Genomic DNA, 16,540 nt, shown 5'->3' on the forward strand with positions numbered 1-16,540 from the left:
CTGTCTAGAATATTAATTAACATTATACAAAAAAAAAAAAAAAAAAAAACTTCAGGTGAATTTGAAAGCTGCCTGATGTAAATGATTTCAATGTCTTTCCAAGGTGGTTTATCTGAAACACGTTGTTAGAACTTAAAACAGCACAAACATTCAAGAAACTCGACAAAACTGATTATGATACAAAAAAATTACAATCGTAGGCATCAAATTAATCTGAGAAAATACTATAAATAGTTTTTAAGAGATTATAATAGTCTGTTACTTTTAACAGATAAAAATAATTGATGAAATATTACACATTTATTGAATACTTACATTGACATGGTCATTGACGTGGCGTTCATCCCTGTCCAAAAGGTTCAAGTTGGTTGTCAGTTTCTCTGCAAGTGATACGGATCTCCTGTGGCTCTTTGGGGGCTTTTCTTTCTTTTCTTTCTTCTTTTTGCTTTTTTTGTCTTCTTCTGGTTCGGGTTTTTCCTCTACCATTCCATCTTCTCCATCCATTTTCTCCTTTTCTTCCTTTTCATCCAACTTTGCTTCCATTTCAATCTGATCTTTATCTGAAATTTCGCCTCCTTTACTTTCTGTTAGATCGATGTCCTCTAATAGTGGTTGGGTGGACTCGTTCAGATTTACTTTTGAACCAGAGCGAGAACCTTTATCTTTAGCATTTTCCATGGTTTCACGAGATTTGGTAGATCTAAATATAAAAAAAAAGAGGTAAATAAAGCAAGCGTTTAATAAGGTTTCTATCGATTATTATTAATTTATTACTTGAATACATCTTCAAATGAGATTTATAGGATGTAGTCAATGTGCAGTAGTTTTCTGGTGACGTCACCCAAATATCTCTGTACTTCAGAACATCTAATTACAGTATAGCAACATCGTAATTGAAGTCTGTGGCTGTAATTACTTGAGTGCTGTTCATTGCGTCGTTAAAGGCTACATTTAATCTCCTTCAACCTCGAGCCACCTTGTGGCTCACTTGACTGGCTACGCTAACCCTAGATCATTGACTTTTGCTTTGGTGTAAAAGAGCACTGAATATCCGCTCTTCGCACATAAAGGAATCCGAATAACCGTGAACAGTTAATAGAATGTATTAATCGCCTTCCCTGTGAAAAGAGGATCGAAATATACACAGGATATTAATTTTTTATTTCACACGGTAACTATAATGATCCTATAGGTTCGATTCCAGTCACCAAGGAAGGATTTTTTTCCTCGATCCGAATTAGTCGATCTTTCTAGGTCATCCGAAATGTACTAATAGGATATCAACCTTCGCAGGTAGTTAAAATTTATTTCAGAAGCTCAATAATGTTACATTAATGCTAGGCTAAAAGAGAGAGAACATACTAGCAAAATCATAGCTTCTACAATGATCCTGTAAGATTCCTAATTGCATTGATTAGGCGAATGAGTTCTGTAGATAAATCTGCTGATAATGTCTAGTATCATACTTCAATCGGAATATACTGTAGTATGCTTATTTTCATAAGGTGCTTTGTGAAATTGCTTCAATCATTTGTTGGCTGTCTTTATACAGTAAAAAGTTGGATTCAGTGGTTTTGAATTATGGCTGAAGCAACTAATGCTATTAAGCGTATTATATCAGTTAATTGCGTATGTTCTTTGCCAATTTTCCTGTTTTATGAAATGAAAATCGTCCATATTGAAGGTGACTTAGTCGGGCTTGTAAAGACCGACTGAGTCACCTTCAATGAAAAATCCCTTATAAAGGATTTTCGCATCCCCAAAAGCAAGTGAATATGGTGCAGTGTTTTTCAATAGACAGAGCTCTTCATTAATTCACTGAAAAACAGCGCCTCCAAGTAGAACACTTTTAGAAAACATAATCTGAAAGGGAATCATTGCAAGCTGAAGTATTCTGAAAATGCTTTTAGGGGTTTGTTGACCATGGGGAACCTCTGTAGCTCAGTCGGTATTGACGATGCTCTTGGGTTTTGAAAGCCCTGCGTTCGAATCTCATCTAGAAATTTTAGTTGGTCTCATACGAAAGTGGCAGGGTTTTTCTTGATGTAAAAGCGGGTTTTTTATTCCTCAAAACAGGCAAACTATCCAGTAGAGTACATGACCACATAGTCTTAATATCTTCCACCCAAATCCAAATCAATCCAATGAACATGGTTCGATACTGTTTGTTGAATCGGAATACAGGTCTCAAAAAATTCTTTCTGGCAGATTATCTCGACTTTCGTTTGATTTTGCAATCAATACTGAAGCTAAGTTTTAACAGTCGGTTGCATTTTTGTAAAGTAGTCGTTGAAGGTTGTGAACAGTCGAGTTGGTAAGAGGCACTGTTATAAATAGATAAATAAAATCCTTTCCAGAATAACATCGAAGTTCATGGAGATTCTGGTCTCACACCACCTCTATGAAGGAACAAATATTATACATTCGTGAAATATTCAAACAGCATTGAGAACAACATGTGGATGTCAGTGGGACTGACATGAACGACATTCTAAATCCTTGTGGATCTTCTTGCCATTAATTAAATGTGAAAGTTCATTCCTGGCTGTTTCAACCCGGCTTCTTAAGGGAGAAACAATAAAAAGTTTTGCTAATTCGGAAAGTCCAGAAACTAGACTTTCCCTAGGTCAGTGGAACAAACAGACAAATTCAAAACATTCCAGTGAGGCCTTTTAGGACAACATAATTTGCATTTGACACTCGTTTTTCTTGAACCTTTGTGTCCTGTAATATGAATATTGAGGGCAGATTATAAATTGACCGGTTTTGGTCATTTATAACCCATTAGATACTTTTATGTCATTCTACTTTCTATCGTTGTATTCTTTTCCATCTATTAGCATTTCATCGCCTTCAAAAAAAAAAAAAAAAAAAATGCAAGGCCAAACTTGAATCATCCATTTTACATTCCATTCAATGCATGTATTCGGTGGGCTTCTTTTTTAAACTTGTTTGTCCTTTTTTCTAGAAAGCTAAACAATGAATTCTTTTAACTCATGAAGTAAATAAAACAAACAAAAGAAAATATATCTTAGACCACTTATTTCTACCTCTACTTCATTACGATTCTGAAGCAGCTAACGTTCCACCCTTAGGTCAAAACCAACCAGCCTCCGATCTTTGTGACCTTCATCGACTATTTCCATGAGCTCGGCCGTTATAATCAGAAAGCCACCTAGTGATTGGCTACTCTCCCATTTCCCCCATGAAGCCCCGAGGGGATATGAGTTGTTTGTAGCCTCTTGTAAGGAAAAAAATACATAAAAAAAAAAGTTGCTAGAAAGCTTGCAGAGGGCAAAAAGGGAACGACGGTTAGGTTTCCCTTTTCATTGGGAAGAGAGGTGGGGGGGGGGGTTGCTGAATATGATGATGCTGATCATGTAATATCTCACTGGAAGGACAACGAACACAAAACGGATACCCGATCCTTAAGTTTACTTCACCTACAATAAGTCTACAATAAGGGACAGAAGATTCTATCATGATCATCTTTGACAGCGAACATCAAAGACCTCACATGGCTTTAACTGAATTTTTAGTACAGAGGAATGAGGAATGAAAGAACTTTATTTTGAGCTACAAGCAAATAAATAGGTTTATGAAAGCGCTGGAAACATCCTCATACCTAAATTCCAAAGACTTAATTTTATTTTCATACTTACTTAATAATATAATGTGCTGACGTTATCCAGAACACATAAAAATGATTTTTATTTGTAATATCATTTTAAGTCTTACCACAAACGCCCTATAAAGCGAACAATTTTCTGTGGTGAGCAAATCGACCAAAATAACTACTGCCTGCGGTTTCTGGATTAAACCGGAATAAATGTAGGTGACCAATGATTACTGACCTAATAGTTTATCATTACAGGGCACAACGGTTTTTGTGATTTCATTTAGTAAACAGTACTATATTTATATCTAACAAAAATGCACTATTTTAATAATTTTATGAAAATTCCCTTACCCCCAAAAATAACAGTTAAAAATGCTCGTTATTCATTACATTAAAGCTGATTTTATTTTGAAAATGGCGCCATTCTAGTTTCATTTTAACCGTTACATAATAATCCATGAATTGCAGAATTTAAAAAGTGTAGTAAACTTATGAAATTTATTTTATTTCGTAAACGGCGCCGTAAAAAACGCCGTATTAATACATATAAAAAATAGTAAAATAGTTTATTAAAATAAACTTATTTTATTTAGTAATCGATGCCACCTTAAACGTCGTAATTAATACAAAAAAAGAAATCAATGAACAGCAGCAGTTATTATTATTGTAATTAATTTATTTTATTTAGTAAACGGGGCCACATTAAAAATGCAAAAGGAAAGGGGAAAAAAGCACTGAACAGTGTTAAAAATAACTTGTTATAAATAAGCAGAGCTATATGTTTGGTTTTTACAATTTTTAATTTATATTGTTAAAACATTTTTAATGCATTTTAACCACGGGATTTCGTAAAATAAATTGTCAGCAGAAAATATCAGCAACATGTTGCAATAGTGATAAATATCAGCCCATTGTATTCTAATTATTGAACGAATTATTAGAATAATCTTTCATCATTGGTGCTGTGAGACGCTGGGTCAATGATCTATTATGTAAGTACGAAGACACTCGGGTATGCGATTTAAAGGAATAACAAATAAGTGAGTGATTGATGATTCTTATCCTCGCCTAGGCTTTTTAGATGATATTTTTCTGAAAGGAGGCATTAAAAAAAAAGTTGCTCCCAGATTCGCTCTGAGTAGTCTGAGTAATTCGCAATTTCTAAAGAAATAAAAGATAACATCAGTTATTTAAAGCTTTTACTCACCCATCCTACTCGCTTTGCTGAGTTATTTATTTGCATTGAGCAATGATTGGTAAGTCAATGAAACGGCCTCCCTCTCTTAACGAAGTTCAATGTCACAGGCAGGTGCACTTTTACAACTCCACCTGGCTACGCTTACAGCTTTTATTTTTAAACAAGCAAAAGGAAAGAAATTTGTTTTATTATTTATGATCGCCAGTAATAATATCGCCATCTTCATTTCTTGTCCTCACGAGCTCTATTTTGAAATTAACATTTTTATTTTTTATTTCTCGTGTCGCATGCAAAGAAAAACATTACGTACAGTAACGCCATCTTGAACAAAAATTTATGAAATTCTACGAAGGAATAATAATATCAAAATAATTTGAAAACTGATTTTATTCGTTAATTTAGAATGAGTATGTAAAACGAAGTGATTACTATTTATAATGCATTGTGTATAAAATCTTTATAAATGTTAATTATGAATTATTATTTACTGCAAATGAAATCCGACTTAAAATAATACATCAAGTAAAAGAAAATACTGCTTTAAAAATCATTTTAGTTAACAAATTTCCTTAGTATTTATAGTAATGATGACTATTTATTATTTAAATTTATGGAAGAAATAAACACGGAGGCTTATGATTTTTTTTTTTTTTTCAATACAAATGTTTCGTGTTTACAGCGACATGACTGAACTTTAAATTTTTTTTTTTACTCTATGAATTAGGGTTTTACGTACAAAACGAGCGAAAACACAACCCATCCCTAAATGTAGGATTTAGTTCCTATATGAAATATTCAACAGTGAAACATCTCAAGTTTCGTCACTCTGACTCATCCCCTCCATACACACACACACTTTCAAGAAATGGAAAGTGTGTGTGTGTGTGTGTGGATTACCATCATCTTCAAGTCGTTTCCAACCTTTAATGAAATGTTTAAAATATGACGATGTACCCTATTTTGTCAGTTTCTTTTGGGTAATCATTAATATGTCGTTAACGATTTCTCGCTATAAAAATGATGTACAGTATAAGGTTTAATAAAAATCAGAAAAAAAATCACAATATTTATTATTATTGTTATTATTATTATTATTATTAGTAGTAGTAGTAGTAGTAGACAAATATAACGAAGTTCTCTCAAACACCAATATAAGAACACAAACACGCCCTGTTCACTCCTCCCCCCATTCAAAAAGGTTAAATCGCTCAAATGCAATGGTTGTCCATGGGTGCGTTTACTCGCTTCTACATGCATTTGACAGAATTTCCCACCTTCTGTGGGAAATTCTGTCAAATGGTTTGGCAAAATCTGAAAGAATTGTGTATCCATTCCCCTCATCCAACTCTGCTGTCGCAATTGTAAAATGTGAGTAGATGGGTAAAACAAGATCTACATTTAACAAAACAATGCCATCTTCTATAAAAGCGTTTTCCACCCACTTCTGGATGCGATTTCTCACCAGCATCTTTAATACCTCAATAACTCCTCCAGAGAAACTGGCTGGTCTATAATTGGCTGCATCAGTTCTAGTTACATCCTTGTATAGTGGAATTATCTTATCCTCCTTCCACTCATTAAGAATCGTGCGCTTGTTTACATTCAGACAACCAGGTTGGGGGCATAGCTAATTCTCTAGCACACTAAAGAATTTAGTGTGCTAGAGAATTAGCTATGCCCCTAACCTGGTTCTCTCAAGAACATACCTTGACTACGTGATTACTTAATAACGGAGCTATTTCAAGTGTATTGAGCACTTTTCTGCCATCTGTATTTACTGAAGTTATTCTACTATGATAAGTTTTCTTAATCGCCAACATAACTAAAAAATTCTACGGAATTTCCTGTCCGGATAACATCTTTTCTTTGTACTGCAGGTATCACTGTACATCACATTCACACGAACTTCTTGATAGTTTTCGCGTAAATTAAAGATTGATTTATTTGACTTAAATTGCGATATTTCTTAAAAAAAACTTTCGTTTTTTAAAGTATATTTTATTATGCCCTTATTCTTTTTATTAAATAGTGCAGAAAAGGAAACGCCCTACCTTATCAAATCCTTATCTATCAGATGAAAATGATGAGCTCGATTTTTTTTTCCCCATCTTTCCTTCGCTTCTGGTTTCCGACCACCTGCTTGACAGCAGGACAACCTGTAAACAACACCTTGCAGTGACAGCTGTGAGGGAAAGAAACAGAAAGCAGGAAAAACTGGATTCACACCCGCTTGCAGCTTGTGCCGAGTGTTGACCTTATGTCGCAAATGCATGAAATTGGAAGTGAGAGACAAAATCCCTGTCTAGTTAGGGACCGAAATACGAATACTCTGCTTTTCGCTGTTCAGGGTTATTCACGGGAACTGCAGTAAGCTCTTTTGGCGTCTGGGGAATAGGAAAAACAAAACATACCACAGGGATCGATCCAGACGTTAGCTTTGGAGACGGGTGTCAAATATTTATTTTTAATGAGTTTATTTTGATTTTTCTCTACTAATGTTATCTGATATTTTAGTTTCTTATTAATTTTACTTTTCTGAAATTTTGATTTTTAATTTGAATTCGTTTTTATCTGAAAAAAATTCCCAAATAGATTTCATTGTTGTCATTTCTTGAGGAAGCAAGCTGTCGCCCTATAGTTATCTCCCTTGATCCGCCCCTACAACACCAATATTCGTACTGAATACGAGTATATCGCATTATTTTGAGGTATGGTAGATGAGCAAAATGAATCTCGTGCTGCATGTAGCAGTTTCATTAAAAAAGCCACCACGGGGATCAGTCAATATATAACTCATCCGTTGTTGAATCCTGTTTCTTTCTTTCCAATCTTTTTTTTTTTCCCTTTTTTCAGTAATAGTTTCTTCACCCTGTATGATGTAATAATTGATACTCAACGAGATCATTCTTTCTGTTAATCGTATTTTGTTGAATTAGGATACGAAGCACACATAAGATGTCAACACAGCACATTGCATGAAAACGTATTCACTAGTTAGGAGAGAGAAGAGGTGAATAAATAGATGTAGAGAATATTTGCATCATCTGAGTCCTTATAGGGACAGAGGTTAGCATTATATGCTAATTTTATAGACGCACTCTCAGGTGTTAAGATGTTAGGACGATTGGAAACATGATCGTGAGGACAGGCTCGCAGCCTCCACGCATGACTATGTTCATGTTAGCAAAGTCCAAACAGGTTTGAACTTTATTATCTAGAAAACAGAATTGGGATACGAAGTGTAACAGATTTCAGATGACTAGAGGCTCTGGAGCCCAAGCTCGGACTAACATTTCTAAGCGTAGATGTCTTAATCATAGAAGGGAAATTAAAATGAGTGTCACTGCTCTAGAGCTTAACATATCATTGGGTAGTCTGTGTGTCCCGCCTGTGTAGCCCCCATTGGTTGCTATGACTCAACTATTATTGAAAGCTCTAGATGAAGACTAACTGCATACTAGTTTCCCAAAATCAGTTCCTAAAAAAAGGGCGTTAGATGATTTATTTATAATTTTATAGGAAAAGTACTCGCATACTTAAATGTTTATGCTCGATGGGTGTTATTGCAATTCCTGGCTATTCATGATCTTGCACCAAGTGATTTGTAACCAACGGCATTAAGCAACACGTGGTCGTTTCCTGGTTAAAAACTTGACACCAATTTCTTGTACTCTGGGATAGATGCCACCGTACTGCAGCGGAATAAATGACTCATTTTGGAGAACACGTTGAAATGTGACGTCTACCAAAGCCAACATTGCCTTATATTTCCTTCATAAAAGACTGTTCCTTATTCTTATTTCTTTAAAACATTCCGAGAAGTAAGAAATTCTGCTATGAACCACATTTTAATCATGATCACATCGAACAGTTTTAGAGATTTCTAAAGTGATTGAGTCCAAACATGCGCTACATTGTTAATAGTGGAATTAATGTAATTTGAAAAACTGAAATTGTGATAAGACACGACATCATCAATTAAACAATCAAAAAACAAGCGGGTCTTATATATATATATATATATATATATATATATATATATATATATATATATATATTATTTTATTTATTTTGTCTTTTTTGATTCCGAATTACTGTAACACGTAAAGTTGAGTAGTCACCTTGGACGTGCATAAGAGCGAAAAAATAAATAAATACTAGATAAATTAGTAACATGCGTGCAGTCTTCTATCTAGAGATATTATTTCAGCGTTCTCTCAATACGTGAGCAAGTTACGGATCAAGGTGCAGGCATCACGTGACCTTGTCTAAACATAACGATCTCGTTCAACCACTTTTTTTTTATATATTTCACTCCCTTTCCAGACGTTCCCCAGGAATATACTTCAATCATACCTTTAAGATGAGAGTTCCAGGTGTCCTTCCCCCCCCCCCTTGTCTCTGAAGAAACGGGGTCTATGATGCCTATCATAATGTTAGTAATATTTTATCTCTTCAATTTCCATTGGATTAAGATGGATGAGGATGATTTTTAGATACTTTCAGTTATAGGAAACAAAAGTTTTGTACTCAATGATTCATTGAAGTAAATTCTTCGAGACAAAAGTGAATTAATGATTTCAGCTATTTATCTGCTTGACGTAAATTGATGTTCTGTTGAGATTTAATTTGAAATATTATTTCGTTCGCTGTTAGGGCGATGACAAATTTGATAATTTTTGACAATAATTTCTATTCATCTATGTATTAATTTGCCACTCTTTACCCGATGCTTAATGACATACTTAAAAATCTCTTTTGTGAACCCACCCTTTATCCCCTACACGTCTTGTCTGGTCTGGTTGATGAGGTTTCATTACTCAATGGCATGAGTGAATAGCTTAATAGTGCATTGGCTATAATGTGTACATAGTTAAGTCCTTTGCTTTATCCACTAGGGGTCGCTGTACGAACTTTGAAGCAATCGCTTAAAAGAAAAACTATTGTGTTCAGGAGTGTCAATAGTCCTCTAATCGCTCTGTTATCAGTAAACATTCCATTTTCTATTGATCGATGTTAATTGCAGGTCTGGTTAGATATTCAACTGATAGACAAATTATTCAGAGTACATTCAACTTTGAATTCTCCATCTCCAATGATGAGTACAGCAGAACCAGCCATGGCGAGAGGAACATTTTGCCTCTAACTAGGCAATCAGGGAGACACGTCTTACAGGAAAATATATCCAAAACTAATATTTGTGTTTAGGATTGGCTTGAGGAGGATAGCAAATTATCAGGACACCTGTAATAAGCGGGAAACACCAACACTTGCATAAATAAGTCTATAATAATATCATATTAAATGCCGTATACACAACTCGTCCTTGCACATAAGAGTTATGCAATCCATGCCAACTTATTCTACAGATTTCTACTAGCATTTTTAGATTTCCGTGCTAGAGCCCATTGATTCGTAATTTAAATCAGATATCCACTTTACTAGCAAAATGAGATATTTCATCAAAGACTAGTGAAAATTTCACTTGGCTCTCTCTCTCTCTCTCTCTCTGTCTCTCTCTCTTAAAAGAGATATGTAGAAAGATCCATCGATCCTTCGTCAGCCCTTATGCATATTATTCCTGGGCTCTGGAATAATATGCAATCTTTTGAAAGACGACATTTGAAATCATTACTGTCAAACCAGCTAAATTTTTATTTCATTTGAACCATTTATATTACACTAAACAAAATTATGTGTACATATTCAATTGTGATTATAACAGAACGATGTTATTATACAAAAAAGGTTATTATAAACATGCTGTGACAATTCCCGCACTTGTTTCATTATTTTTTATCTAGAGAATTGCTCAAATAAAAAAAAATCAATTTTTAAAAGTTTGCTCTTAATGGGTAGTACAAATAGACATAAATAAATAAAAAAATGGAAATATACTGATAAATAAATAGAAATAAAAATAAATAAATGACATCGTAAACATCATTCAATCAATGCAAATGGCAGGCTATGCATTTAGTGATTTACTCGCTTTTTTATTATAACGTAACAGCTGTATTAGACAAGGGAAATGGCTACACGATCATTCTATTAAACTTTGCGAAAAAGATTTCACAGGGTACCACACTCAACTCTGTTATGTAAATTGGAGTAAATAGGCTTAGACATGAATCTAGTGAGGCGTGTAACTAGGGATGTGCAACACGGCTCTGTGCTAGGGATTCAGCTATTTAACTTGTACATTAATGATATAAGAAATGGTCCGTTGGTAAATATTCGTTTATTTGCTGATTATATAAAATTGAGTAAAACTTAAGAAAGATGTGTCTTGTAGGGCGATTTACTGTATATAGAATGACAATATGAGCAAAGAAGATTAACGTGGCAAAATGTAGAGTTATGCATTATGTAATGAAAAAAAATTACGAACTCTACACTACATGGATGGAAGATGCAAGAATTTCATGAACGAAGGATCTGAGGGTGCTAGCTGACTCTCGGTTAAACTCTGGGCTAGCGATCTCTTGGTCAAAGGCCATATTGCGTGACTAAAATAGCTCATAGGATTACCCGATTGTTGAATCTACTAATAATACTTGTAAAAAAAATTAATAAATTAATTAAAAAGCAGAGATAAAGAGGCCATCATTAATAAGGCCCCTTTTGGAGTATACTTGCCACAGATTTGGTCACTTGGGTTTCTTCGAGATGTGAAAGAGGTGGAGAGAATCTAGAGGTGAGTGACCAAGATGGTGGCAGGATGCTTCTCATGAGGACAGATTGAAGGCCTGTGGGTTATAGAAATTATTGATAGGTAGAAAAGAAAGATATGATAAAGACACATAAGTTCTCCCTATGCATGAGTGGTATGGAGAGAACTTAGGGATCTCCCCATCCCTGAAAATTAAGAAAGAGTTTAGTTAGCAAGGACGTGAGGACTGCATTTTTTCTTGGAGAATAGTGAAAAAAAAATGAAATAGGTTGCCAGAGTCAGTTGTGAATGCTGAGTCGTTGAATGAGTTTAAAGCGAAATATGACATATTGTGCAATGATGGTTAGTATTTGGTTTTTGGAATGATGGCGGACCTCCCACGAAGAGTCTATAGATTGCATGGAAGTGCCAATAATAATAATAATAATAATAATAATAATAATAATAATAATAATAATAATAATAATAATAATAATAATAATAATAATAACCACTGACGCAATAATAACAGTGAATTGCACATGGAAACGTATTGCATCATTTAAAAGTACAAAGGCTGTAGCTGCTACCTTCCTAGAATTGCGAATAGTATATATGTATGTATGAACATACTTGTAATACGTAGATGCTTTGCTATCAGGTCAAGATTTCCCCCCAAACTCTCTGTCTTAAAAGCGATTACATTGCAGCTTTAATCTTTTTTTTTTATTTTGTAAAAGTCTCTGTTTTTTGGCTTACCAATTACAATAGTAACGAAATTTATACTCATTCATCTAGACAGCATCAGCAATAAACAGTGAAAACGAGACGAGGACCTCATATAGAAAATATAATTAAAGTGGAAAATTTTAGCTTTAATTATGTATATATTTTTAAGTATTACTGAAGACTTAATTAAAAACAAAAAAAAAATAAGATTCTTAATATTATTTCTAACGTTTAAGAAAACAAAGAATTCACTTAAAATGACACGTGCGTAACTTTATTTCATTCCCGCAGGTGTACCATTCAGTTTTCCTCTTATCAGTTTTTAATTAATTAGCTTCCAGACTGTTGAAGAAGAAAACAAGCATATTTCAGCGAGAGAACCGAAAGATTATTTTCCCTCAAGCAGCTATTCGAACTACAACAACAGCCAAAAAAATTTCTAATCTGAAACATATGCTATAAGTCTGTGTTGTGTCTACTCACAGAGGACATAAATGTCACTTAGGAGTCTGCACAGACCAGCTCAAAGGAAAAGGTTGTGCATTAAAAAAATAAAATAAAATAAAAAATCAAACAGGGCTTTCATTCATCTGCTTTTATGTGCTTTGAATACCAAGATAGTAATTAAACTTTCTTGAAATTTATTAATAAAGAAAAAAAAATCGGAAGTATCTCAACTTATCAATTTTACATTAATAACAATTAAAAATAATTTAGGAAATTTATTATTATTACAGTTCAAAAGCGCAATATATTACAAACAAAAACATCACATTCAGATAATAATATTATACATATGAATATTACAAATGTTAATTTGTAATATTCATAATGTGTTATTATATAAATTTGTTTTTATATAAATATAAGAGATTTATATAACCCCATATTTATATAAAATATATATTTTATATTTATATTTATATAAAATGTAAAATATAAGAGATTTTATATTTATTTACGAGTACAAACATGTTACTGAATTATCTCCGGTAGAGGGTGCAAGAATAGCGGCAACACGATACAAAGCATTAGAGAAATGTCATGTTTATCAAGGTCTTGCTTTTTGTTTGGAAGTGAAATGCACTGCATTTTTAGTCACATAGCCAGTGACCAATGTATTTATGCATTCCTCTGCAGGAGCAGCTAGCAATCGAAAGCTTTTAAAAACACGTGCAGCGTAATTTAAACAAGTCAGTGCAAACCGCTGCCTTAATGATTTTACGCCACTCTGCTAATATACACACACTCTCCTCACGCTCTCTATAGTAACGACATTCTTCTTTCCCTCCTTGAATTTAAGCGTGAGGTAGCCAGTCTCTTGACCCAGATCGTGAAACTAACCCTGTTTTCAACTCTGTAAAGATATCAATCTCGATTAGAACACTGACGGCATTGTGAAGCAAAAGAATGCGCTATACATAGTGATGATATAATTCTAGGTAGTTGGTCAAGTATGGGTTATAAACTTTTACCCTCCAAGGAAGCGGCGTGAAATTTTATAAAGAAACTTAATAAATACTTAAGTGCGAATTAGACTTCATAAAGATATGTTTCTTAAAACATAACTCAAATAATTTTTTAATGCACGTAACAACAAGGCGGTAAGTGAAAGCTTGAGAAAAGCGGCTTTTTTTTTTTGTGTGTGTGTGTGTGTGTGTGTGTGTGTGTGTGTGTGTGTGTGTGTGTGTGTGTGTGTGTGTGTGTGTGTGTGTGTGTGTGTGTGTGTGTGTGTGTGTGTGTGTGTGTGTGTGTGTGTGTGCCATAAAAGGGACCAATCGTTCGATGCTGTTGGCACACTCTCCCTCGATGAGTCTTTGGACTCCCTGGAGGTGTCAAATAATAATAATAATAATAATAATAATAATAATAATAATTACTTATGCGAATAATACAATCCATAAATTCAACAGATTCTGATACTTTATCGTACAGAATATCAATTCAGATTACGTTTCAGTTTGGACGTTGCTTCTCGCATGCAGCTGTCTGTGTCATTGTTCTTAATTATAATCGTTAATGCTTACATCCACATATCTGTTTATAATAATAATAATAATAATAATAATTATTATTATTATTATTATTATTATTATTATTATTATTATTATTATTGTGTGAGCACCTCTATGAAGTCCGTAGGTAGGTAGACTCATCGCGGGAAGCCCACTAACATTCCACCAAGCAAGACCATCATATACCTGTCACATTATGCTTCGATCTTATTCACCAAAAAAAAAAAGCACTGACAATTAACTCTGGCAACCCATTCCACTCATTCATCACTCTCCAAGAAAAAAATCTAGTTCTCAGGAGGTTGCTGACTATATTCTTACTTAATTTCCAAGGATAACTCTAGTGTTACTCACGCAAGTTATATACCGAAAAATTTCCTCCAAAACCCTTTAAGTAACTTTTGGTTCTGTCATATCCCTATTTTCGCCTATCAACTAATTTTTAACATCCCATAGACCAGCCACCAGCCATCTCATCCCCAAGATCCCAGGTAACCATATCAGTGCACAATTGTCCAAATGCGGACGTATCAACGAATTATAATAACTTCCTTATCTCCGCTTGCAAGTGTGTTCTTAAATAACCTAGTAATTCTATGAGTTAATTTAGCCACTTTTGCAAGATGATATCTGAACTTTTAACTTAGCATCCACTAGCATTCTCAAATCCCAAGCCTCCTTAATTTCTTAATCTCAGTTCAATCATTGTAGTACACAGCTGGTAACCTTTTCATCTCAAAATTCATGATCTCACCCCAGTTTTGCATCACCAGCAAACAACTGAATGTTTTCTCGTAGATCATTTCTTGCATTATATCATTAATGTATAAGTTAAATAGCAATGGCCTGAATACAGATCCCTGTGGCACATAACTAGTCACAACGTTTGGACTATACTCCAACATAATCAATTCTCTGATGTCTAACGAATTAGTCTCCCTCTTATCCACGTCACCAGCTTCATATCGAAACCTATTTGCTCTAATGCATGCAACAGAGTTCCTTTTGCAGTCCCGTTAAATGCTTTTGCAAACTCCAACACTATCATAGCCGTTCCTTTTTATCCAACTCAGTTGTTACTTTATTATTTAAAAGGGAGAAATTTACCCTTCATAAAACCAAGCTGCTAAACCCGTTTCCGAATTTTGCTCTTGATCGATTTCTTCCATACCTTGACTAGCACTCCTGAGAATGATTTCTTCTTTATTTCCTCTCTTTTGCGATCCTACCGGACTCGATCTTGACAAGGAACTTCCAATTCTTTTCTATAATTGCGTTTAAACGTTTATATATCAATTTATATATTTTGATATATTTAATTTAATTACTTAATATTGAACCCGGTTTTCTACATTCGTTTTGGAATTAGTATGATTGAGTTGAGAAAAGAAGAGAGAGAGCTTCTCAATTGGCAATGCTAAATTTGAATTATACACCAATTAATTTATTTTAGAGCAGCATCGAGTTTGCATTTTTCCCAGAGCTATCGTAGAATAAAAAGCTAAAATATTAAAAATCAAAAATAAAAATCAAATGATTCATATTATAAACATACACGCTTAAAATTCAGAATTATAAAGTTACTTAAATATAAAGAGCTAATAGGCTTCACTTCGGCTTCACTTTGAAACAAAGTGGGATTTAATATCCCCTTAATTTAAATGGAATTATAAAGTATTATAATCAAATCCTGAAATAGTGAACATCATTGATGTTATACCTTTTAACTGTTAGGGGAAAACATAAAAAAATATTAAGAAAAAAAATTGAGAAAAATAAAAATAAACAAGAATAACAAAAAAAAAATTAAAAGCAATTTTAAAACTCTTTACAGGTTAATTCAGTGAACAGGTTTTCTTCAAAGACATTTAGAAAGAAAAAGAATGCTGTTGATAGACTTCCATATAAGATATTGCTGCCTTTCAATTTTTTTCCTACCATACATAGTTTGCAGTCAATTAAAATAGTCGAATGACTCTTCCTTCTATTAAAATATCAAAACGATATAAAAAATAACAAATAAAGCATACGAAAAGTAGTATAATAAAAGCATGACTAAATGATAGTCTCCTAAATACTGCTGGAATATTCAACTTGAAAAGTATCTCCAATTAAAATTCTTAGCTTAACATTTTCCTCATGGGAGTTGCTATGCAGTTTTTGACGTCTACATAAAAGAATTACTATAGGAAACGTTCATTTGAATCTTACTCCATTATTGAAGCTTGATTTGTCTTTAATTATATTATACCAAATCACCGGGAATTAGCCTGTCTGCACGTGGATGAAACCCATTAATTTTAGCAAAACAGAATTCACATAACGCC

At 33.7% G+C, this 16,540-nt stretch overlaps 1 protein-coding gene across 1 annotated transcript in view; it reads right to left on the reverse strand.

Annotated features, from left to right (window-relative positions):
- LOC150101943 (caveolin-1-like) overlaps positions 1-16,540 on the reverse strand; it is an 83,692-nt gene that overhangs the window by 55,635 nt on the left and 11,517 nt on the right. The window contains exon 2 of the mRNA XM_090400516.1: positions 316-700. Within this exon, the coding sequence (XP_090256642.1) occupies positions 316-678 (363 nt within the window). The 5' untranslated portion in view covers positions 679-700. The remainder of the gene's footprint in view (positions 1-315; positions 701-16,540) is intronic.

This window comes from Typopeltis vanoorti, chromosome 11 (genome assembly GCF_054136105.1).
Source record: "Typopeltis vanoorti isolate ZY-2024b chromosome 11, IOZ_Tvanoo_1.0, whole genome shotgun sequence".
Classification (NCBI taxonomy): Eukaryota; Metazoa; Arthropoda; class Arachnida; order Uropygi; family Thelyphonidae; genus Typopeltis; species Typopeltis vanoorti.